The sequence below is a fragment of the Colletotrichum destructivum genome, chromosome 5 (assembly GCF_034447905.1).
Source record: "Colletotrichum destructivum chromosome 5, complete sequence".
In the NCBI taxonomy this organism is placed as follows: Eukaryota; Fungi; Ascomycota; class Sordariomycetes; order Glomerellales; family Glomerellaceae; genus Colletotrichum; species Colletotrichum destructivum.
This window is the reverse complement of record NC_085900.1, coordinates 2,813,557-2,837,311: the sequence shown is the minus strand read 5'-3', so window position 1 is coordinate 2,837,311 and position 23,755 is coordinate 2,813,557. Positions and strand designations below refer to the sequence as shown.

At 39.2% G+C, this 23,755-nt stretch overlaps 3 protein-coding genes across 3 annotated transcripts; 1 reads left to right on the top strand and 2 right to left on the bottom strand.

Moving 5' to 3' along the window:
* Nucleotides 1–55: 55 nt before the first annotated feature.
* Nucleotides 56–2,429, bottom strand: CDEST_08395 (Putative egh16-like virulence factor). The gene is made up of 2 exons (XM_062924554.1): nucleotides 715–2,429; nucleotides 56–647 (listed from the first exon to the last, which is right to left on the bottom strand). Exons 1-2 carry the CDS (start codon nucleotides 1,064–1,066, stop codon nucleotides 229–231), a joined length of 771 nt encoding a protein of 256 aa, XP_062780605.1. The 5' UTR covers nucleotides 1,067–2,429; the 3' UTR covers nucleotides 56–228.
* A 1,884-nt stretch (nucleotides 2,430–4,313) lies between these two features.
* Nucleotides 4,314–7,257, top strand: CDEST_08394 (Putative Poly A polymerase, head domain, Nucleotidyltransferase superfamily). Its single transcript, XM_062924553.1, has 3 exons — nucleotides 4,314–6,001; nucleotides 6,073–6,618; nucleotides 6,685–7,257. The coding sequence occupies exons 1-3, from the start codon at nucleotides 5,074–5,076 to the stop codon at nucleotides 6,963–6,965; spliced, it is 1,755 nt and encodes a 584-aa protein (XP_062780604.1). The 5' UTR covers nucleotides 4,314–5,073; the 3' UTR covers nucleotides 6,966–7,257.
* Nucleotides 7,258–9,347: 2,090 nt separating this feature from the next.
* CDEST_08393 (Putative SAC domain, polyphosphoinositide phosphatase Fig4) lies at nucleotides 9,348–12,392 on the bottom strand (the record flags this gene model as incomplete). The annotated part of the gene is made up of 3 exons (XM_062924552.1): nucleotides 9,348–11,207; nucleotides 11,276–11,376; nucleotides 11,444–12,392. The coding sequence occupies 3 exons, from the start codon at nucleotides 12,390–12,392 to the stop codon at nucleotides 9,348–9,350; spliced, it is 2,910 nt and encodes a 969-aa protein (XP_062780603.1).
* Nucleotides 12,393–23,755: the final 11,363 nt, after the last annotated feature.

Below are 23,755 nucleotides of genomic sequence, written 5' to 3'. Positions count from 1 at the left end.
ACAGGGGGCTAGACTGCCCGAGGATAGATAGCGTTTTTGTAGAAAGCAATCAGAGAATGGAATTGTATACTATCGACGACCAGACGCAGTCAAGGCCCTCTCCAGATACGTAAATGACAGGCATCAGCATCAGCATCGAGTCAGCAGCCTCCTTTCATGTCTGTCCTTCCTGCATCCGCAGTTCCCTGTTTCAACCCTCATGACAGCCCCGAATCCATATTAATACGTTTAGATCTCCTCGCCGTCGGCGCGGAGCTCGGCCAGGTAGGCGGGGTCGTCCTCGGGGGCGGCTGAGGGGGTCTGGGCGCGCTTGATCATCTTCCTGAGGAGGTCGTCGGAGCGCTTGACGGCGAGCATCAAGTTGCGGCGAGCAGCAGCCGGCGTGGTGGTACCAGCCATCTGGACTGGTACAATGCCGCCGAATGGGCCGGCACGAGCGGCGTTCTGGCAGCGGACCAAGCACACGTTGGACTGACCGGCCACTGTGCCTGTGCAGGCCTGATCGGCGGGGATGGCAGCCTTGAGAGGGAAGTCGGTCATGGCGCCCTCACGGTTGCGGGAGTTCTGACCCGGAGGAGTGGTGATCACGTTGATGTTGGTCCAGTCGGCTCCGGTACCGTCAGCGTTGATCATACAGTCATAGGGGCCTGTTCCCCCCCGTGTTAGCCAGAACTCGGAGTCGACGCTAATGCTAGTTCAAATCGGGTTACATACCACCACCGTCACCGTTGACCTGGTGCAGGGTCATGTCGACGGAGCCACCGGGGGAGACCTGAGGAAGCATGGTGCCAGTCTCGGCCATCATAGCCTTGGTGCCTGTCTCCAGGTTGTTGGTGCCGCCACCGACAGTTTCACCAAACGAATCAGCAGCTTCGCCCTTGAAACGAGTGCTGTCCTGCTGGAAAGGATCACGGCGGGTTCCATCACGGGGGGTGCTGGAGTCAATGCCCAGAGCCATGCCCTGTCCACCAGCATCACCGGTAGCGGCGATGATGGCAGCATGGCCAGCAACAATGTCAGCGGTGGCCAGAAGGCCAATGGCGAAAACGCTCTTGATGGAAGCCATTATGTTGTGAGAGAAGGTAAGTCCTGTCCGGCAGGGAAGAATTATACAATAAATGATTGGAAGGAGAGAAGTGGTCGGATGACTCAAAGACTGCTGGTTGCTTGCTGCTGGATGGGGATGAAGAAAATAGAAAAGGTTTGGGGCGGGAGGTTGGTCCTGTCTTTATAGGAAGATGACGGTCCAAGACCGCATGATAGTCGTCTAGATATCTGAAGTCGGGACGATGGCGACGCGCCTCCGTCGCTCACTCTGCCTCCCACTCTCGTTCCCTCTGACGCGCTCATGGCTTGCTACACCCCTTTGTTTGCTCTCTTCTGATACTCATAAGGTAGGTGTATTGGTCGAATATCCATCCGACGTCCCAAACAGCCAAGCCAAACATGTTTTCGGGGTGAGAGGCTCAATGCGACATGGCTCTGGGGGAGGGGGGTGTTGAAGCAAACACAGAAACAGACAACGCGACGAAGACGAGGACGACGAGGGCGACGACGACGAAGAGTGAGCCGTGGCCTTGCCACGGCAGCAGAGCCTCGTGCGAACCTCGGGCCAAGGGCGTGGGCGACATGAGGCGACGACAAACAGGGAGAAGTATCAGAGTTCCGGAGTTGGTGTGGCCGAATGTCGGTTGGAAAGTCCGAGCCCTCGACCAGAAATCAGAACGACCCTGATCAATCCCAGCCACAATGCCACCGGGAACTTGAAAGGGACAGGCAGGGAACTCGCGCTTCTACTCTTCCACCGCCCAGGTTCGCTGGTGGATGACCCGCATGTCTGCTACCCATGTTCCGCAACGGAACAGGTGCAGGTGCAGGTGCAGGTGCAGGTACACACGATGTACTAACCCAATCGTCGCATCTAGAAGCATGGTATGAACAATCGAGTTGGCCGATGATGGGGCGTTCGACGGACTCATATCCGATGCAATTATTTGCTTTCGGTCTACCCGAATGATTGACGGAGGTTAAATTTTATCACGCAAACAGCAGTGTGTTGTCGAAGGTCCCAGAACGTCCCATCACTCAGAACCAAGTTGGACGGAATACCTAGGCCTTGCGGTCGGTCTCCGTAGCATGCTGGTGATTTGCTCGGCTCGCATCTGCTTGCATGCGTACCATAATCTGCACATGGGGACGATGATCAGTGTTTGTGTCTGTTCTTGCAGGTGACCCACCAGTACAGCTACGTTGGTGGCCTTGTTGCTAGGCTGGCCGAGTGTGGCGAGGTGAAGCAATTGCGCGGGATCCAGATCCAGATCCGCAGTAACGGCCCTGGCTAGCAACAGTAATGCCTCGTGCGTGTTTCGATGCGGAAGTGGACGGCTCTGTTTCGACCCACGACGGGAGCATCCAAACCGGATCTGTAGCCCCGGGTATGAAGTGATCGCTGCAACGGGAGTGGTGTAGGAAACGAGCCAGCAGGGGAAAGATGACGGCCCAATCGAATCTCGGATTCAACGGCAAACGCACGGGCGTAGACGATCCCTTGCCGCGACAACGAAAGACATGTATGGCAGCCCGCACGGATGACAAGGTCAAGCAGTCGAGTCGTGATCCGCAATCATGCAAGTCGGGCAGAGGCCGCATGGGAGACAGTAGGTAGACCTGGGCTTGCCGGCAACCAATGAGCCGGCTGTGTCTTGCTGTTTGAGTGATGATGCAGTGCGGTTCAATCATAGCCCCAAAAAGAGCATGTTCCGCCAGTCATCACGCAACGGAACGCAGAGTCTCTTGTGGTGGCACGGACTACTTCTTCGGCGGGAAGGATAGCGACAAAGCGGCGATGGCGACAGCAATGCCGCTGTGGTTAATCTGCCCCCAGCCATGTCTATCATGTCTGTCCCTATCCCGGACGCCCTGTTGCTCATGGATGGAATTGTCGCTGTCCGCTCGCTTGCAGCACAGGATGAGAAAAGCATGACATGACGGTTGCACAACGAAATACAGTACCGTGTATTAGCAAGACGCACATATCGAATTGCTGGTAGTGATACCGGACCGGACGACGTTGGAACGCGCATACAAGGAACGTGGGCTACAATTGACGATTGGCTACCGATGCAAGGCATTGATGCAGCAGGTCAGGGAAGAGAGAGAAAATGCCGTTTCAACCCGACTCCCATCTCAAAAGAGACCGTCACACATTGTAGCAGAGTGACGGGTTCTGATCCGAGAGTGAAGGTTGAAATATGTTATTAATGGATGTCATCGCGCCAACGGAACACGGACTGCCAGGATTGACGTCGCGCTGGAGCACACGCCAGCAGTCGAACGAGGCTCTGTGACTATGTCCCTGTGGAAGATCAGCTACTCCGTTCAGGGTAAGGTGAAATAATGCCTACGAAGGCAAAGGATGAGCAAACCAGCAGGGCAAGCCCCAGTGAGACAGGTATCGTTTGGAACGGGCGGTACGAGCTGCGCACCGGCTAGATTGAAACCGACTCGCCGACCCCCATCCCATAGTCACGTAACCAATCGCGCGACGAGCGCAAGCGAAAACAAGTCCCGTGGTGTTCCTGAATGCAACACCAGGGACACATCCCTGAATCGCATTTACTCCCCAAAGCCGTAGCTGACCTGCTGACTACCGATGCGCCACACGTATGGAATAAAGTAGACGAACCACGTAAATATGTGCGGGAGAACAAAATTAAAGACAGCTACGAGCGTGGGGGACGAGGGGTTTAGGGTGATATATCCACACATTGACTGTATGTACCATGCATGGTCCTTGGAACAATCCTTTTTGAGAAAGGGGGGTTGAGGCTGACGCTTGCTTCAATATGATATGGGCCAGGAGCGAGGAGACGGGACTATAGTCCTAGACAACTCAAACATAGGTATAAGGTAGTTGCAACTGAGGGAGAGCAAGAGTGTATTGTCTGCCGTTGGTTGGCATGGTCAGATGGAAGCTGTGGGAATGACAAGGATAGTTACTACCGCAAGCATCGATGTTAGAGAACCCGAGTGAACGAAGGGTAGAGTCGGTGCGCCCTTGAGCCCCGGGGGGCTATGAACTCATGAATGGCTAGATGTTCTCCCTTCTGCAAGAGGTAGTTGAAGCCATAAGAGAATTCGGAACATGGCACGTGACACGCCGTATCAAATTTTAGAACGGGGGAGCTTTGACAGCTACGTCAGTTCAGGTTAAGGTAAGTGGTCTCAGGTAATTGAGCCTTTCGAAGCCGAACTAGACTTCTATTCTCGTCGCTGGCGAAGAAGAACGGGCGAATCGGCTCAAAGTTTGGTTATTTCCAACGTTATTGTTACCTACCCTGTTCCGGGAAGGATTATAGGACGCGTAGGCTTAGACGCATTTAAGACATTACTACCCTTATTGAACAATCGAATTTAACACTGGATCTCCTTGGCTTTGAGGTTGTGAGTCAAACACCCCAGCTCCAGGTTCGCTCTCATTATCTTTCCAGAGCACAGGCTCCTCCTCATTATTGCACCTACAGGGCAACACGTCTCATCGTTTTGGCCCTATGAACCACCTCAGGCGGCAGGCCTCGCCCTCCGCGCTACCCCGCCCATTACCCCGAGTGTCTCGCCTTTACTTGTTGAACACCAACTAACCGCGTCTCAGCGCTGCGTGTCGAGTCTTCGTCCCACCATCGACCCGTTGGCTAAAACCTACACTGCCCGTGGAAAATACTCGATACACACACCGCATGCGTTTGCAGGCCAACGCTTGGTCTCAATAACTGTCTGGCCATTCATCGACCCTCCCTGGCGACCTGGGCCTGTGCTGAAGTCACCTCTGTCATATTTGCGCCATCATCGGTATCCGCGCTTACGCCCGCGCCCGCGCCTCCGTCTCCATAACGGTTGCTCCTCACCCCCAAGCCGTCAGCTGGGCCGAGAGACTATTGTCAACGACGAGGACTTCTCGGAATTGGCCGGTTACGGCTCACGACTTTGCGCTGCGCTCGCGCTCGCGCACGCGCACTCCTTCTTTCAAAGGCTCGGCGCCTGCGACTCGACTCGAAGATATTCTACTGCCGGGCCATGCTACGTGCCTGTTTTCGACTTCGACTTCGACCTGCACCAATCTGGAAACGTTGCACGGTGCCACCAACCCCTTGCCAGCACCTTATGAAGAGAAGCTTTGACACTTTTGTGGGACGTCACCCTTCTTCTTTCCCTTCCGAGATGGCTGCCACCACCCACACCAACATCGTGGCCTCGACTGTTCACCCGAAGTTTAGCCTTACCGCTAAAGAGAGGCAGCTCAGGGACCTCCTAGTCGACGTTGCTGCCTTCATCGATGCGGCTGGCCGTTCGCCGGAGCCTCTTGTACTTCGATGGGCGGGAGGATGGGTTCGCGACAAGCTACTCGGTATCGAGAGCCACGACATCGACACCGCCATCAATGCCATGACTGGCTATGCTTTTAGCTTGGAGCTACGTGACTACTGTGCGCAACATGCCCATACTGAGAAGCACAACATTGGCCCGGACGATATGGGCAGCCTTCACAGGATTGCTGCCAACCCCGACAAGTCCAAGCACCTCGAAACTGCCACTACACGCATGTTTGGCCTTGATGTCGACTTCGTCAACTTGCGCAAGGAGACGTACACTCAGGACAGCCGCAATCCAATGATGGAATTTGGCACTGCCGAGGAAGACGCTCTGCGCCGAGATGCCACCATCAACGCACTTTTCTACAACTTACATACCGGCCTAGTGGAAGACTTTACAGGCGGTCTTGCAGACATGGAATATCGCCTGGTTCGCACTCCTATGGAACCATTCCAGACCTTCACCGACGACCCTCTCAGAGTGCTAAGATTGGTACGATTTGCCAGTCGTCTTGACTTTTCCATTGACCCTGCCGCCACTGCCGTCATGGCCGACGCCCGCGTCCTAGACGCACTGAGGCTCAAGATCAGTCGCGAGAGAGTCGGTGTTGAGATGGAGAAGATGCTGAAGGGTATGTCTGACTTTGTCCAGTGTGCCCTACACGCGTATACATCGCCTACTGACGCAACGACACTCAAACAGGCAGTCGCCCACGTAGTTCTTTGGACCTCATTCGCACCTTGGGCCTATACAATGCCATTTTCACAGATTCGAATGGTATGGAGCACCCGCGGCCAGATCTCTCCAAGTGGCAGTTGGTCTACGATCTCCTCGACAGTCTTATTCGCGACAGAGACCCGGGATCCATTTATGATATTCTCGTCAAGTCGGACGAGGCCGCATACTTCGCCTGGAACCTCGCGGCCATCACCCCCTATGCCCACGTGGAGAAGGAAATCCCGCTACCAAAGGCCAGGGTGACTCTGCCGTTGACGACGCTGGTGGCTCGAGAAGGTATCAAAGCTCCAAATAGACTCTGCGATGTCATCACTGCAGCGCATCGCCATCGACATGACATTGCTGCCTTGAAGCAAGGCATTTGTGCTAAGGGTCCAGTGGCCACCGAACGGGACAAAGTTGGCATGGCGATCCGCAAGTGGGATAACCAGGGGAGTTACTGGCGCGTCCAGGTGCTATATGCTCTGCTTGTTGAAGCTTCGGAAAAGCTGACGCCTGATTCCGATGCTGGTAAGAAACCCAACAGCCCATGATTTACTTCGCATGTTGAGGGACTCGATGTTAACTTCATCACAGACACCATTGTTTTCCTCTCTGGCTGGAAGTCATTTCTGGATCATTTGGCGGACCTAGACGTCATGGATGCGCCGTCTCTGAGGCGCCTGGTCGATGGCCGCATGCTAGCCAAGGAGCTTGGGGTTCGCCCGGGTAAGTGGATGGGGCAAGCCTTGGACGTGTGTGTCGCCTGGCAGCTTCGCCATCCAGGCGAAACAGATCCGACCGGGGCAATCGATGAGGTACGGCGCCGAGCTGGCGAATTGGGGATTGAAGGCATGATGCGAGAGCAGCCATCATGAACCAGCCGTCGGCTCTCGGTTGCATTCAATAACGCATGAACAGGTGAGATGTTCGCCCTTGTTCTTTGCCCGAGACGTCTTATCATTGCCCGGGTTGAAGCTACAGCTTGAACAGTATCAAGTGTTAGGGTTGAGATTTGGCGGATGAGTTATATATATATGTACTTCACAATAGATAAGGGCGGGGATTCCAACTTAATTGAACAAGTGCCCGGCATACCCTAATAGACAACCCGTTTGAGGGAAATAGCTGGATGCGAAGTGTTTTATTGCTTGCAGAACCTAAGGGCGAGGCTGGGAAAACGAGGGTGTCACGTGTGATGTGCGCTCTTGATGTGTTAGCACTGTTTATGCCTACAGGGGAATCAGGGAATCCAGGCTTCCATTTAGAGCTTCCAAAAAAAAAAAACCCCTTACCCGACTTCGGATGTCAACCTGCGTTTGTCGCCGGATTTTCGATTAGCCACGCTTTTCATTGTCGCTAAAACTTACTAGGGACTTGTGGCCCCGTCGTGCCGTGCAGTCAGCTTGGTGGTAATTTCGTCTTTGCACGTGTCATCCACTCACCTGCTGACAACGATACCCCCCAAAAGATGTTGCGCGAAACTGTCGAGGCTTGGCAGCAAGCAGCCTCCAGCGGGAAAAGCATAGAAGAAGCCTACGGTGTGTTTTTACATCCACGGTTTACGAAACTGCTCACGTTTGCGTCGCTAGCTAATCGCAAGAGACAGTTCTCCCGGGCCAATACACGCTAGGAAACCTTGCCAACGACCTAGCCAAGTGCGAGTCTTTGGTGAGCTGTTTCAAGCACCCGTACTGCATGCTGGCTGACATTTTGATGACAGACTCAAATCCGTGTTCTGGAGGTTCTGTCCCTCTGTTTAAAAAGGATCGACCGCATAGATCAAGGGTCGCAAGATGAGGAACCCATTCAGCATCTCGCGAACCATGCCGCCGGGTTCTTGCACAACCCCGCTGCCTCGTACTGTGTCGATAGCCTTGCCTTGGCGGAAGCTGCGTTGGACGTTTTGAGGAGTCTCGTTGTTGGCTTTACTGCGCAGCTCGGCGAAGAAGATTTGGTTCGTGTAGCCGCCTACACCAACAACCATGACACCTGGACAACCTTAGGCGCCGCGTCGAGCGCCGAGGACATACTACGCCACTCCCTGAATGACGACACGAAGCGTAAATTCATCGAATCCACGGTACTGGAGCATTTTATTCGGCCTATTTTTTCTCGGGCCACCTCAAGCCGCATCACCTCAACTGGGAGGAAGGCTTATTTCATGGACGATGATAAGCACTGGGCCTCTCAGTCAGCCCTCATTGAAACACAGCCTTGGAAAACCACCCATATTCACGCCATTACGGTCTTCAACTGGGCCGTAGAACATGCCGATGTTGGTTCATTGATCCTCTTGGGTTTCTCACCACCTGATTGAAATGCATGACTGATGTACTCCTTTCCCTAGGAATCTCTAGTCAGCAAGTGCTGGCCACTATTCACTCCAGTTCTGCTAGCCTTGATGGACGACACAGAGACAAGATTTAAACGGAAGGGCCTTCTCGTGCTACACAACTTCGTCTTAAGATGCCCAGCCCGCCTCCTCGGCGACACGGGCCTCGGCGAAATATTCCAGCAGTCCGTGTTCCCCTCGCTGCTCTCCCTCCCAGGCTCGACACCCGAGGATGAGTCACTGGAACTGCTCGTACCAGCCTACAACGCCATCGTGCAGCTGGCCGACGCCCAGTTCCCCGACGACGAAGCCAGACCCCAAAAGACGAAACTTCTGGTTAAACTACTGACGGAGGGTATACTTGCTGGCTACTGGCACGCGTCCGAGTACATCCGGATCGTAGAGCTGCTCGCTCAACAAATGATTCCAATTGTTCACCAGCTTGGCCAGTCTGCCATACCCCACATGAAGGCAGGCCGGGAGAATCACACGCACCTCTGTCCAGGCGCTAACCCTGCACAGGAACTTCTTTCCATGGTCTCCGCCATTATGACCGACCCGTTTCTCGTTTCACGACCGAGCTGCATCCGAGCAGCCGCTCAAGCATTGGCAGCTATCATGCTAAACTGTTGGCCAAGGATCGCTGATGCGTCACACTTGGGTGTAGTGCTGAGGATGATTAGCATCTGCTGGCTCAACGTGCTTGATGAACATATGAGGTTGCCAGGTAGTGTGGCAAATGGGAAAGCTCTAGAAGAAGTGTCTAGGCTCGCCCACATGCTACAGGCCATCTTGATAGCTGCCGGCCTCACCCCGCATCATTATTTCTCGCCGCTGTTGGCCGCTGAGCCCAGGCTTGCAAAGCTATTCGCGGACATTGAAGGTGCAAAGGAGACGGTGGGCAAAGAAGACGATGCAGGCCAATTCAGTCGAGTGGCTGCTGCTTGAAGAAGGACTTGCCACGTAGCCACTTCCTATAAGCTTTGTACCGTTTCTTCTGAGCATCTTCCTCGGTGACGGTAAGGGGGTTACTACCAACTTTGAGGAGCTCGGCGTACACAGCGACATCCTCTTCGGCACCAACGGGGGCGAGGGCATCGCTCTGCCAGCTGCTCTGGACATAATGTTGATACTCGGACTGATTCTCCGCCTGGACCTCGGCCGACACAACCAAAGGTAGGTTTTGGGGATGGCTGATGTAGCGTTCGTAATCCTCGGCCTCTTGTTGACTGACGGATGGATTGAGAGACTCATTGACGGCCTTGGTGAACGTCCACTGGGCTGCCTTTGTCTTTTCCTGGGCTGTAGGCTTGACCTTGGGCGACCCTTGCGGTTCAGTATGGGTTTCTTTCATGATCCCATGGTGTCCCGTCACTCTGTCCTGCATGGGCTGGAGCCAGCGATGTATAGAGATTCCCTTGCCACCCGTGGTGCGGTCTGACAGGACGGACGCAGCGTCCGTATCCCGAGGAGACTTCAGATCCTGCGGATCGACAATAATCACCTCCTTCTTCGGCTTCTTCTTCTCGTGGGCGTCCAGATCAGTTTCGTTACGGATCCTGAAGGGGCTCAGATCATAGCGACCATCCTGCGTGGACTTGAAGGGTATGTACTTGATGGTCGAGTTCATCTTGTAGGGAAACATCTTTAGGAACGATGAGAGCGTGGAGGGTCGATAGTATTCAACCCAGTAGTCGTCAAAGAAAGACACGGGCATTTTTCTGACTTCGCCAGGAGGCTGGCTGTACGTTGGGAACCTCCTTAATTTCAGGTTTTCCGTCGTGTACCAGTTGATGTAGTTACGTTTCGTTTTCTCCGACCAAGCTCGCGGGTCCGCGTGATGAAGGTAGTAGTCCGTCGCCAGGTCCCACAACATTGGCTGCCCCTGGGCAAAGATATAGTTGCCAAGGAACAGGTTGTATGCCTCCTGCCGCTGACCATCGAGGAAAGAGTTGTTGTAGTATCTTTTGAAACTCTCTATCATGTCCCGCGAATGACTTGTCCACTGGTTGATTTTGCGGTAGGTCTCCATGGTGTTGACCAACTGAGAGCCACCGTACTGTACAGCAATTGTGTCGCCATGGTCATGGTACATATGTGTAAAGAGGTTAACAGCATCCGTGTCGTAGTTGATAGACGTATCTTCAAGGATGCCGAGCGCGTGTAGCTGATGCCCAAGGGCCCTTTTGCCAATGACAAATTGCGCCGCATTGGTGCGATCCAGGCAGTCAATGCAGTTTGTCCGGGCCACGCCATTCTGTACACTTGTCGGGTGCACCTTGCCGTCGCCATCGTGGAAAAATCCTGTGGTTGTGACAACATCCTCGGCGATTCGCTCCAGAGTACCTATAACATCCTGATCACGACTCTTTGCCGCTCGACTCATATCCCAGGCCTTGTGGATGATCTTGCGCCCCTCGGGTAGGAACTGGTTCAGATAATTGATGGCATTGGTGTATTCGAGCAACAACTTGGACTCACGCGGCGTCCTTTCTCTGGCCTTGACCAGATTGAGTACGTAGATAGGGGCGCCGTAGCGCTCGAAGAGGTTGTCGAAATGAAGGGCGGCCGCGCTGTAAAACGGGTCGACCAAATTGAGCTCGATTGGCGGTTTCGGGGTCACGCCTGTGTTGTCCTGTGTCCAGTAGAGCGGGATACTGCCCCTATGCTGAACATACGAGGTATACTGCGGGCTTGAAAAGAGTATTGGTCCAGGGGCGTGAAATGAAGTAGTTAAGGCCTCTGAAACTATCTGTTCTGTTTCGACGTCATTGGCTACGTAACCCTTTCAGCACCCACAGTGTCAGTAAGAGAATGTTCGACGATATAGATTCGTTAGTGAAGTCAACCTACCAAATCGTTGGCTCCGCGTTTGAGGAACCTAGCACCGGCAAAGAAGCGGGATCGCCGGGCAATGATGGTGATGTAGGCAGTACGGCCGTATATGGATAGAGCTTTGGTTCACGTCGTCAGCCACCTAACACAACTCCACTGCAAATGTCTGGATGAGGGGAGCCGAACCAGCCTGATCAATGTAGCCGTGGATGATGGGGTGGCACCAGTCAAAGGGATCTTTGAGGGCATTCATTGCCGGCTGCAGGAGATGACTGTTCCATACGAACATGCCATTAAAGTCATCCATGGCCCCCGGAAGTCCACGAGCAAGCGCCTCGCGCTCCCGCGTAAGATTATGCTGGAGTGTGCGTGTGATGTCGTAAGAATAACTGTAATAAAAGGATCGAGTCAAGTCTAGATTGTTGAGAATGCCGAGGAAGCGAGACTCCTCGGTGTTTCTGACGTCGGCCTTGAATCGATTTGGTGTCAACGGCACTAACTCAGTGCCATCAACTTGGTAAATGTAGTGCCCTCCGATCATTGCCACCGTACTTTTCTTCGTGATCAGAAGCATGTAGTAAGGGCCCGTGAATTTGATGAAGCCTAGCAGGCCCCAGGCCGTACAGCGCAGCTTGATCCCACCCGTCCCCTTGTTGCCGTCGTCAATTGTGTCCAGCAACTGATTCATCTCCTTTTGGCTGTAAATGATCTTGTCGTCGGTAAGGCTCAACTCCGAGTCATCAGTTGTCCTTTCAATCTTGAGAATCCGGTATCGGCGCTCGGTCACGTCGCCGCCGACAATGTAATAGCGAGTAGCCGTCTCGTACAGGCTGAATTTGTGCATCTTGCGATCCAGTCGGTCAAGGCCCTTCTCGTCATAGGCATCTGCTGCACGCGCTGCGGAGTCGGGGCTCGACGTTCGAACAAAGGGCTTGGCCACCGCCGGCTCTTCTTCAGCGTCATCTTCTCCGGCTCGGCTTTGCGTTGCGGCGTCTGATGAAAGTGCTTGGGCCGTCTCGTCGTTGTTAAGGAACGGGAACACAGGCGACGGATCTCGACTGTACTTGTCAGTGTCAGCGTCGCCGGATAAGTTCATGGGGGCCTTAGAATCGCGCGACGCCGATCGCTCGGCCATGGTCAGATACTGAACATCACCGAATGCATTCGGATGACATCAATGGAAGTGCAGTGGCGGTTAAGTCGCATGTGTTTGACCCAGCTGTACTAAGAAATAGCATGGTTAAGAGATTAAATAGTTTAACATCTAAGGAAGTAGGCTTCTAGTCTACTTTAAGCCGTATTATATTTTTAGGTAAACATTACTCTCTCTTATAGTGTACTACAAGCTAATTCCTACTAAAATTGTATACTAACATTAGTAAAACTATTAAAGGTTATTGATAACTATGTAAGTAGATTAAGAAGGTAAATAAAGTAATATATTATAACAAAGAGCTTATATAAGAGTTATTACTTCTTAAGAAAGAAAGTAAGCATTAAAAGAAGTATAAACCCTAGATATAATAAAATACTCTAAGATAATTATTTTACTATAAATAGTATAAAGTATAAAAGTTTAGCTAAATATACTTAACTAGGTAGGGTTGTTCTAGAAAAAGTAGGTATAGGTCTATTATATAGCTTTTGCTTAAAGATTTTAACTATATAAGAGATCTATTTTTTATAGTAAGAAGTAATTATAGCCTATATATCTTAGCTAAGGTATATTTAATTAGTTACCTTACTACCCTTTTATAATTACCTCTCTCTTTTAAGCTTTAATTTCTAAAATAGTTTTATTTTAAATTAACGTTTCTTTAATATATATATATATAACGTATATGCATAGTAAGCAGGCTAATATAGTAAGCAAGCTATATTTCCTCTTTTCTACCCTCTTTACCTTTACACTAACTTTCCTTTATATATAATAATAAGTTCTTCTTTAAATAAAAACTATATAATCTTTACACTTAAAGCTATAAAAAAGACTTAAAGCTTTCTATATAAAAAGCAGCTTTAATCTATTATATCTTATAAAAAATACTTTAATACTAATGCATTAAATAACTACTATAATAAGAAATGTAATTAAAATTAATAAATATAATTAAGCTAATATATATATATAGTGAGTTAGCTATTATTATAAGTTAGCTACCTCCTTATACCCTCTAGCTATTTATATAAGTTAATTAAGCAGCATTATATAAAATTAATTAGAACTACTTATTATCCTCTTCTTTAGAGGTCTTTTATACTACTTAATATGTTTATATGTTATATCTAGTCTTTTTGTAATTACTATATTGCTAACTGCATAACTTACCTTTTTTTATATAAGCCCCCTCTTAATGTGTATTTTTACTTCTAGCATTAATAACCCTCTTTTCTATCTAAATTACCTCTACTTTAGCTACATTAAGAAACTTTTTAAGATGTAGTTAGGTTTTTTTAGCCTTTTAATGCTTACTTAGTATCTTATTTGCTATATAAAGCCTATAGTACTTAGCTTTAATAAAAGCTAGTTTATATACTAACTTACTAATACTTTTAGTTTATAAGTTAACTACTTTATATAAATAGGTTAGTAAACTATATTAATAATTAGTAATCTTTTTTTTAAGTAATATAAAGCTTTATATAGCATTATATACTATAGTTAGTATCTTTAGGTCTTAGAAGCTTTAGCTACTTAAGCATAAGTTAAATAGTATTAGCGTTTTTAGCTTAAAATCTAAATAAAAAATAACTACTTTTAAGTTAAAAGAGATAAAGATAGCTTATTTAAAGCTAGCTTATATATTTTCTTTACTTATTAAAGTAAAAAAAGCTACTTTAAAGGTAAAAAAAAAGTTATTTTTAGTAATATATATAATCTATATTTATATTATTTTCTTAACTTTTTTACTATATAACGCCTTTAGTAGACTAAAATAGGTAATATTAAGAAGCTAAAGCTTATATAATAAATAGGGAGGTATATAAAAAGTAATAATACTATATTTCTTATAGTAATTATTAAACTTAGTAAACTTATAGCTATTATAGCTATTAAGAATTAAAAGCTACTTAATACTCTTTATTTAAAACTTTATATACTTTTTAAAATGCTATAGCTAACTTAAGCTAATTTTATATATAGTTTATTTATTTTTACTAAAGTAAAGATACTATTAAAGTAGGAATTAGCTATTAGTATATTATAAAAGGAGATAATATTTACTTTTAATATTAATATATAGAGGTAGCATCTAGCTATTTATATATATACTTTAAATATTAAAACCCTATTTATAATTACTAAACTGCTTTATATAAAGCCTTTTATAGTAATTAGAGGTTATAATAACCTTTATATATAATAGCATTCTTATTAAAAAGCTTATCTTATTAAAATTATAAATATTATTATTATAGATTTTATACTTTACAATTATATTTTATATAAAAGCAAACTAAGCTTATATAATTATAAGATCTTTAGCTAATACCTTTTAATAGTTAATTCTATATTAAAAATGCATCTTTAGTTGTAGTTAATATTACATAAAGTTCTTTACCTATTAAGGTTTAATATATTTTATATTATATTTATTAAAAAGGTAATTAGCTATCTCTTATATATTATTTAGCTATAAGAGATATCCTTAATTAATAAGGTTAATAACTTATTTAAGAAGTACTATTTCTTTTAGCTTAGTTATCTTTATTAATTTTAATTATATTTTGTAAGACTAATAGAAAGGAGGTAAAAAGAGGTAAATAGGTTAAAAGGTAGCTTTATTATTATTATATAGTAATAGTAATAAGGATAATAATTCTAAGTCCCTTCCTTAGGTAGGGAGAAAAGGTCTCTATATATAATTAAAGTCCTTCTAAGTTGCAATAATGCCCTATTTAGGATTATTATTATACTTTAACTAGAAACTACCCTTAAACTAGCATTTATTAGATCTATAGTATATTTAACGTTATACTTTATAGATTCCTAGTTATCTAGCCTTTTAAGGGTTATAATTAAGGTTAACGTTAAAGGGATCCCTTAGATCTAGTTTTATCCTATATTAACGTTAAGGGATTCCTTAGATCTAGTTTTATCTTAAATTAAAGTTAAGGGATTCCTTAGATCTAGTTTTATCTTAACCTTAATAGACTAAGGAGGTTATCTTAACGTTAACGCTTAGACTAAAGGCTTATTTTAGCCTCTTAACCTTAGTTACTAGTATTTTAACCTTATTAACCTATTGCTATTATTACCTTATTAGGTAATAGTAGCAAATTTCTACTAAGTTAATTAGATTTTAGTATTAGGTACCCTATAGAAATAAGTACCCTATAATACTATTTATAAGTACCCTATAGTACTTATAATAAAATAAGTACCCTAAAGTAGTTTTATTCTTTTTTAAGGCTTATATATTTCTTATTATAGTAGTTATTTAATATTTTAATTCTAAAGTATTATTCTTAAGATATTATAGATAGTAGCTACTTTTTATAAAAAAAGACTTAAGTCTTTATTAATAGCTTAAAGTATAAGTATAATGCAGCTTTCTTTTAAAGAGGATTCTATAGTTATAAATAAAGGAACCTTAGTGTAAAGAGGAAAGGTAAAGAAGTAGAAAGGAGTAGCTAACTTACTATATATATATATTATAACTTTATTTATATTATAGTTTTCTTTAGTTTTTTTACTTTATACTATCTTATTTAATCTTATTCTTTTATAGCTAAGGATTTAGTATTATTATTTTAGTTAATATATATATATAGTAAGTAGCCTACTTCCTTCTTCCTTTTTAAACTTTAACTTTATATTAATATTTCTCTACATATAATAATAAGTTCTTCTTTAAACAAAAGTTGTATTATCTTTGCAATTAAACCTATTAAAAAAGACCTAAAACTATTTATACAAAAAGCAGCTTCTATTTACAACATCCTAAGAATAATACTTTAATACTAATGCGCTAGATAATTACTATACTATAAAACTTATATAAAATTAATAAAGATAACTAAGCTAAAAGAAATAGTAATTCTTAAATAAGTTATTAACTTAATTAATTAAGGATTTCTACTACAACTTAATAATATATAAGATATAGCTAATTACCTTCTTAATAAATGCAATATAATGCATATTAAACCCTAATAGGTAGAGAACTTTATATAATGCTAACTACAACTAAAGATGCATTTTTTATGTAAAATTAACTATTAAAAGGTATTAGCTAAAGATCCTGCGATTATATAAGCTTAGTTTGCCTTTATATAAAATATAATTATAAAGTATAAAATTTATAATAATAATATCTTAATAAGATAGGCTTCTTAATAGGAATGCTATTATATATAAAGGTTATTACAACCTTTAATTGCTATAAAAAGCCTTATATAAAGCAGCTTAGTAATTATAAATAGGGTTTTATTATTTAAGGTATATATATAAATAGCTAGATGCTACCTTTATATATTATTATTAAAAGTAAATATTACCTCTTCTTTTAGTATATTAATAGCTAATTTCTACTTTAATAGCGCATCTACCTTAGTAAAAATAGATAGACTATAAATAAGATTAGCTTAAATTAGCTATAGCATTTTAAAAAGTATATAAAGTCTTATATAAAAGGTACTTTTTAGCTTTTAATCCTTAATAGCTACAATAGCTATAAGTCTACTAAGTTTAATAATTACTATAAGAAATATAGTATTAATATACCTATATAGTAAGTTACTAGTTATAGTAAGTTACTACCTTATCTCTACCTTTCTACCTTTTATATTAGTTAACTTAGCTATAATATATAAAATTAATTAAAACTACTTATTATTCTCTTCTTTATTACTATTCTAAATTACTTTATAGGTTTATATATTATATCTAAGCTTTCTATAATTACTATATTATTATGCATATAGTTTAGTACATTTTATACAACCCTCCTTCTAAAGGTAATTTTCTTCTTTAGTATTAATACTACTCTTCTCTACTTATAGTACTTCTACTTTAGCAGTATTAAGTAACCTTTTAAGATGTAGTTATATATTTTTTACCCTTTAGTACTTACTTAGTACTTTTATCTTTATATAAAGCTTATAGTTTTTAGCCTTAATAATAATAAACTTATAAGCTAACTTATTAATACCTTTAGCTTAAAAGTTAATTACTTTATATATTAGTATTAGTAAGCTACTTTAATATTCTTAGATCTTCTTTTTAAGAGAAAAAGCATTTTATATGCCTTTTAGTGCTATAGTTAGTATCTTTATATCTTAAAAGCTTTAGCTGCTTAGCTATAAGTTTAATAGTATTAGCATCTTTAGCTTAAAATTTAAGTAAAAAAGAACTACTTTAAGGTTAAAAGGTAGAAGGCCTACCTATATAAAACTAGCTTATATATTATCTTTACTTATTAAGGTAAAGAATGCTGTTTTTATTTAGATAGAGTAAGGTTCTTATCCTTCTAACTAGGTAGTAAGGATAAAGTGTAACGCCTAAAAAGGCATACAGTATAAACATATAGTAAAAGCATACATTGTATACTTAATCCTATAAACTATTATCTCTATTTTAAAATATGCTATTAATATAGCTATAGCAAATATTAACTTTTTAACTTCCTTATAACTATAGTTAATAATAGCTACAACTACTTATAAGTGTTTTCTAGTAGTAAGGTACCTATTAGGCATACCTATAAGTTACTTTTGCAAAAGGCTTATAAGGGTTGTAGAGATAGCTTTAAAAAGGTTGTAAAGGTAGTTAGTTAGCTTTACAACCTTAATAGAGATAACTTTATTATTAACGTTAGATATAGGGCTACACTAGCAGCTTTTTTACTTCTTATTAAATCCTTTATAACGCTTAAAATATGCTTAAACTAAAAACACATCTATTGTTTTATTACACAATTATTAAGCTTAAAACTAAACTACACTATTAAATACAATCCCTACTAGCAGCGCTCTTATATCCTACCTATACAAACTAAGTTAATATACTTAAATGCACTAGATTAAAGGCTCTTAATCTATAGGGTATTATTACTAACTATAATAAAGTATATAATCTAACTAAGATAATAATACTAGATCTTTAGCTATAAAAGAATAAATTTAAATAATATAGCGCTAAAAATATAGACCTAAAGAAAACTATAATGTAGATAAAATTATAGTAGTTTGCTATTGCAATTATTAGCGCTAAAACGCTACACTTATAATATAGTAAAGAGAATAATAAGCTAAGGGGTATTATTAATAAGTTAATAAGAAGGTAAAGTAGGATCTTAAAGAGGAAGTATAAAACGCTAGAAAAAGAGGCCTTAAAGACGTTAATAAAGGATTATAATAAGTATAAAAAGTAGTTTTTAGCTATAAGGAAGGCAATTAGTAATATTTTATATAAAAGTTAATTATAGATGTTAGAAGGCTAGAAAAGGTAAAGTTATTAGTACCTATTGCAGTAATTAATAAGTTATTACTACTATAGTTATTAAATATATATTAATTTTTATATAATAGTACTCTAAAGGGTAACTTACTATGTATATACGTTATATAAACTATAATTATAAAATATAAAATCTATAATAATAATATCTATAATTATAATAGAATAGGCTTTTTAATAAGAATACTATTATATATAAAGGTTATTACAACCTTTAATTACTATAAAAGGCTTTATATAAAGCAGCTTAGTAATTATATATAGGTTTTTATTATTTAAGGTATATATATAGATAGCTAAATACTACCTTTATATATTATTATTAAAAGCAAATATTACCTCCTTTTATAGTATACTAATAGCTAATTTCTACCCTAATAGCGTATCTACTTTAGTAAAAATAAATAAACTATAGATAAAATTAGCTTAAACTAGCTATAATATACCTACATAGCAAGCAGGCTAATATAGCAAGCAGGCTACCTTCCTCTACCCTTCTACCTTCTATATAAGTTAATTAAACTATAATATATAGAATTAATTAAAACTATATATTACCCTCTTCTTTATTACTATCTTAAACTACTTTATAGGTTTATGCATTATATCTAGGCTTCTTATAATTACTATATTACCTTATGTATAGTTTAATACCTTTTATATAACCTTCCTTCTAAGGGTTATTCTTTCCTCTAGCACTAATACTACTCTTTTCTACTTATAGTGCCTCTACTTTAGTAGTATTAAGTAACCCTCTAAGATGTAGTTAGGTCTTTTTTACCTTCTAGCACTTACTTAATACCTTTATCCTTATATAAAGCTTATAGTTTTTAGCCTTAATAATAGTAAGCCTATAAGCTAACTTACTAATACTTTTAGCCTAAAAGTTAATTACTTTATATATTAGTATTAGTAAGCTACCTTAATGTACTTAGATCTTCTTTTTAATAGAGGAAGCACTTTATATACCTTCTAGTGCTATAGTTAGTATTTTTGCATTCTAAAAGCTTTAGCTACTTAGCTATAAGGTTGAAAGTATTAGCATCTTTAGCTTAAAATCTAAGTAAGAAAAAACTATTTTAAAGTTAAAAGGTATAAGGCTTACTTATTTAAAACTAAATTATATATTTTTTTTACCTATTAAGGTAAAGAATACTGCTTTAAAGGTAGAAAAGAAGTTATCCTTAGTAATATGCAAAATCTATATCTATATTATCTTCTTAATCTTTTTACTATATAAGTACTTTAATAAGCTAAAGCATTTAATATTAAAAAGCTAAAGCTTATATAATAAGTAAGAAGGTATATAAAGAGTAATAATGCTTTATTTTTTATAGTATTTATTAAAGTTAGTTAATTTATAGCTATTATAACTATTAAAAATTAAAAGGTAATAAAAACCTTTTATATAAGACTTTACATACTAATTAAAGTGCTTTAGCTAATTTAGGCTAATATTATTTATTATCTACCTATTTTTGCTTAAATAAATGCATTATATAGCTAGAAATTAGCTATTAGTATACTAAAAGAGGAGGTAATATTTACCTTTTATAATAATATGTAAAGGTATTACTTAGCTATCTATATATATACCTTAAATAATAGAAACCTATTCTTAATTACTAAGCTGCTTTATATAAAGCCTTTCTTTATAGTTAGATATTATAACAACCTTTATATATAATAGTATTCCTATTAGGAACCTAGTTTTATTAAAATTATAAATATTATTATTAAGTATTTTATACTTTATAATTATATTTTGTATAAGTGCAAACTAGCCTTATATAATTATAGAATCTTTAGCTAAAGCTATTTAATAGTTAATTTAATATTAAAATTAAATTTTTAATTTAGGGATGCATTATATAAAGTTCTCTACCTATTAAGGTCCTATATGCATCTTATTACATACATTTAGAAGTTATTTAGCTATTTTTTATATATCTTCTTATTATAAAGGGAACCCTTAATTAATTAGGTTAATAACTTATTTAAGAATTACCTTTTCTTTAGCTATAGTTATCTTTATTAAATTTAGTTGTCTTTTAGGTTGTATAATGCATTTAGTGCGTTAGTATTAAAGTGTAGTTTAAAGGACCTTAAAGGCTTAGGCTGCTTTTTATATAGACATTTTTAGGTCTTTTTTAATAGCCTAAAGGGTAAGGATAATGCAACTTTTACTTAAGGTAGTTTATATAGAGTTATATATAAAGGAAAGTTAGTATAAAGGTTAAAGAGGTAGAAAGAAGGAAAGGTAGCCTGCTTACTATATTAGCTTGCTTGCTATATAGGTATATTAGCATTTTAAAAAGTATATAAAGTCTTATATTAAGAGTGCTTTTTAGCTTTTAATCCTTAATAGCTATAAGTCTACTAAGTTTAATAATTACTATCAGAAATATAGCATTATTACTTTTTATATACCTTCCTATTTATTATATAAGCTTTAGCCTCTTAATATTAACTATTTTAGTCTACTAAAGGTATTATATAGTAAAGAGATTAAGAGAATAATATAAATACAAATTATATATATTACTAAAGATAATTTCTTTTCTACTTTTAAAGCAGCCTTTTTTACTTTAATAAGTAAAGAAAATATATAAGCTAGCTTTAAATAAGCTATCTTTATCTCTTTTAACCTAAAAGTAGTTATTTTTTACTTAGATTTTAAGCTAAAAACGCTAATACTATCTAACTTACGCCTAAGCAGCTAGGGCTCTTAAGACCTAAAAATACTAACTATAGTATATAATACTATATAAAGCTTTATATTACTTAAAAAAAAGATTACTAATTATTAATATAGTTTAGTAACCTATTTATATAAAGTAGTTAACTTATAAGCTAAAAGTATTAGTAAGGTAGTATATAAACTAGCTTTTATTAAAGCTAAGTACTATAGGCTTTATATAGCAAATAAGATACTAAGTAAGCATTAAAAGGCTAAAAAAACCTAACTATATCTTAAAAGGTCTTTTAATGTAGCTAAAGTAGAGGTAATTTAAGTAGAAAAAGGTATTATTAATGCTAGAAGCAAAAATATGCATTAAGAGTAGGCTTATATAAAGAAGGGTAAAATGTGTAAGTAATAGTATAGTAATTATAAAAAGACTAAATAAAATGTATAAACATATTAAGTAGTTTAAAAGACCTTTAAAAAAGAGGATAATAAGTAGTTTTAATTAATTTTATATAATGCTGCTTAATAAATATATATAAATAGCTAGAGGGTAAAAGGATGTATATTACTTACTATAATGCATTGCTTACTATATATATACATTAAAGGATGCTTAAATGCTTTAAATAATAGAAATAGTACTATAAAAGAGTATTTATATAAGGCTAAGCACTATTAAACCTTATAAAAGTATAAAAAGGTCTAAAAGGCTTTTATAAAGAAGTTAAAATTTATTAAGAAGCTTACTAATAAGAAAGCTGCATATATTAAAGATAAAGTTATATCTTTAGCTTTTAACTATCTTTAAGGAAAATATAAAAAGCTTAGCTAGCTTATTAGTAATATAAACTATAGCTAATTAAATAGGTAAGGCTGTAAAGAATGTAAATAAAGTAACTTTATATAAATAAAGGAATTTACTAAGAAGTATTTTAGCTAAATTATTACTATAATAATCTTTAGCTAAGCTACTAAGAATATAATTTTACTTAAATTCCCTACTATATTTTTTATACCTTTTAGATAGCTTTATATATTATTAAATAGCATAGTATATAATAGCTGCAGTAGTTACTACCTTATTAATAATAAAGAACCTTTTATTAAAAGAACATTTAAACCTTATATAAATAAAGAATTTATTAAGGTAGGTACTACTTAAATCTATATACTAGGTATAGATATAAAGATTATTAAAAACGCCTTTTATAAAAAGAAAGGATATAATATAAAGAATTTTAAGCTAAAAGATATTACTATTATTAAAAGCTTTTATATTAATTTTATCTTAAAGGCTTATTTTATAGAAAGCAGTATTTAGTATTATAGTTCAAATACTACTTTATGCTATAGTTAGTTTTTTAATAGTATTATACTTACCTAACTGCTTAAAAAGAAGAATCTTACTTTTCTTAAATATAAGCTTATTACTTTTACCTCTCTATCTATTTATTATTACAACTAAGCTTTATAGGCCTTATAATAGCTACTTAATTTAATACTCTACTATTTAGATAGAGTAAGCTCCTTGTCCTTCTAACCAGGTAGTAAGGATAAAGTGTAACGCCTAAAAAGGCACACAGCATAAATACACAGTAAAAGCGCACATCCTGCACTTAATCCTATAAACTATTATCTCCATTTTAAAATACGCTATTAATACAGCTATATCAAATGTTAACTTTTAAACTTCTTAACAACTATAGTTGATAATAGCTACAACTACCTGCAAGCTGCAAAGGGCTTGCAAGAGGTTGTAGAGATAGCTTTATAAAGGTTGTAAAGGTAGTTAACTAGCTTTGCAACCTTAATAGAGATAACTTTGTTGTTAACGTTAAATACAGGGCTGCACTAGCAGCTTCTTTCCTTCTTATTAAATCCTCTACAACGCTTAAACTACATACACTTAAACTAAGAACACACCTATTATCTTGTTACACTATTGTTAAGCTTAAAACTAAACTACGCTGCACAAACTAAGTTAATATACCTAGATGCACTAGATTAAAGGCTCTTAATCTATAGAGCATTATTGCTAACTATAATAAAGCATATAATCTAACTAAGATAATAATGCTAGATCTTTAGCTATAGAAGAATAAAATTAAATAATATAGCGCTAAAAACATAAACCTAAAGAAAACTACAATATAAATAAAGTTATAGTAGTTTGCTATTATAATTATTAGCACTAAAACGCTGCGCTTATAATATAGTAAAGGGAATAATAAGCTAAAGGGTATTATTAATAAGTTAATAAGAAGGTAAAGTAGGATCTTAAAGAGGAAGTATAAAACGCTAGAAAAAGAGGCCTTAAAGACGTTAATAAAAGATTACAATAAGTGTA

Excerpts from the sequence above, each read along its gene's own strand:
- CDEST_08395 (XM_062924554.1), bottom strand. The coding sequence starts at position 1,066 with ATGGCTTCCATCAAGAGCGTTTTCGCCATTGGCCTTCTGGCCACCGCT. Across the intron at positions 648-714 it reads GGTCAACGGTGACGGTGGTG|GCCCCTATGACTGTATGATC; the intron begins GTATGTAACCCG and ends GGGGGGGAACAG.
- CDEST_08394 (XM_062924553.1), top strand. The coding sequence starts at position 5,074 with ATGCTACGTGCCTGTTTTCGACTTCGACTTCGACCTGCACCAATCTGG. Across the intron at positions 6,002-6,072 it reads GATGGAGAAGATGCTGAAGG|GCAGTCGCCCACGTAGTTCT; the intron begins GTATGTCTGACT and ends ACACTCAAACAG. Across the intron at positions 6,619-6,684 it reads GACGCCTGATTCCGATGCTG|ACACCATTGTTTTCCTCTCT; the intron begins GTAAGAAACCCA and ends ACTTCATCACAG.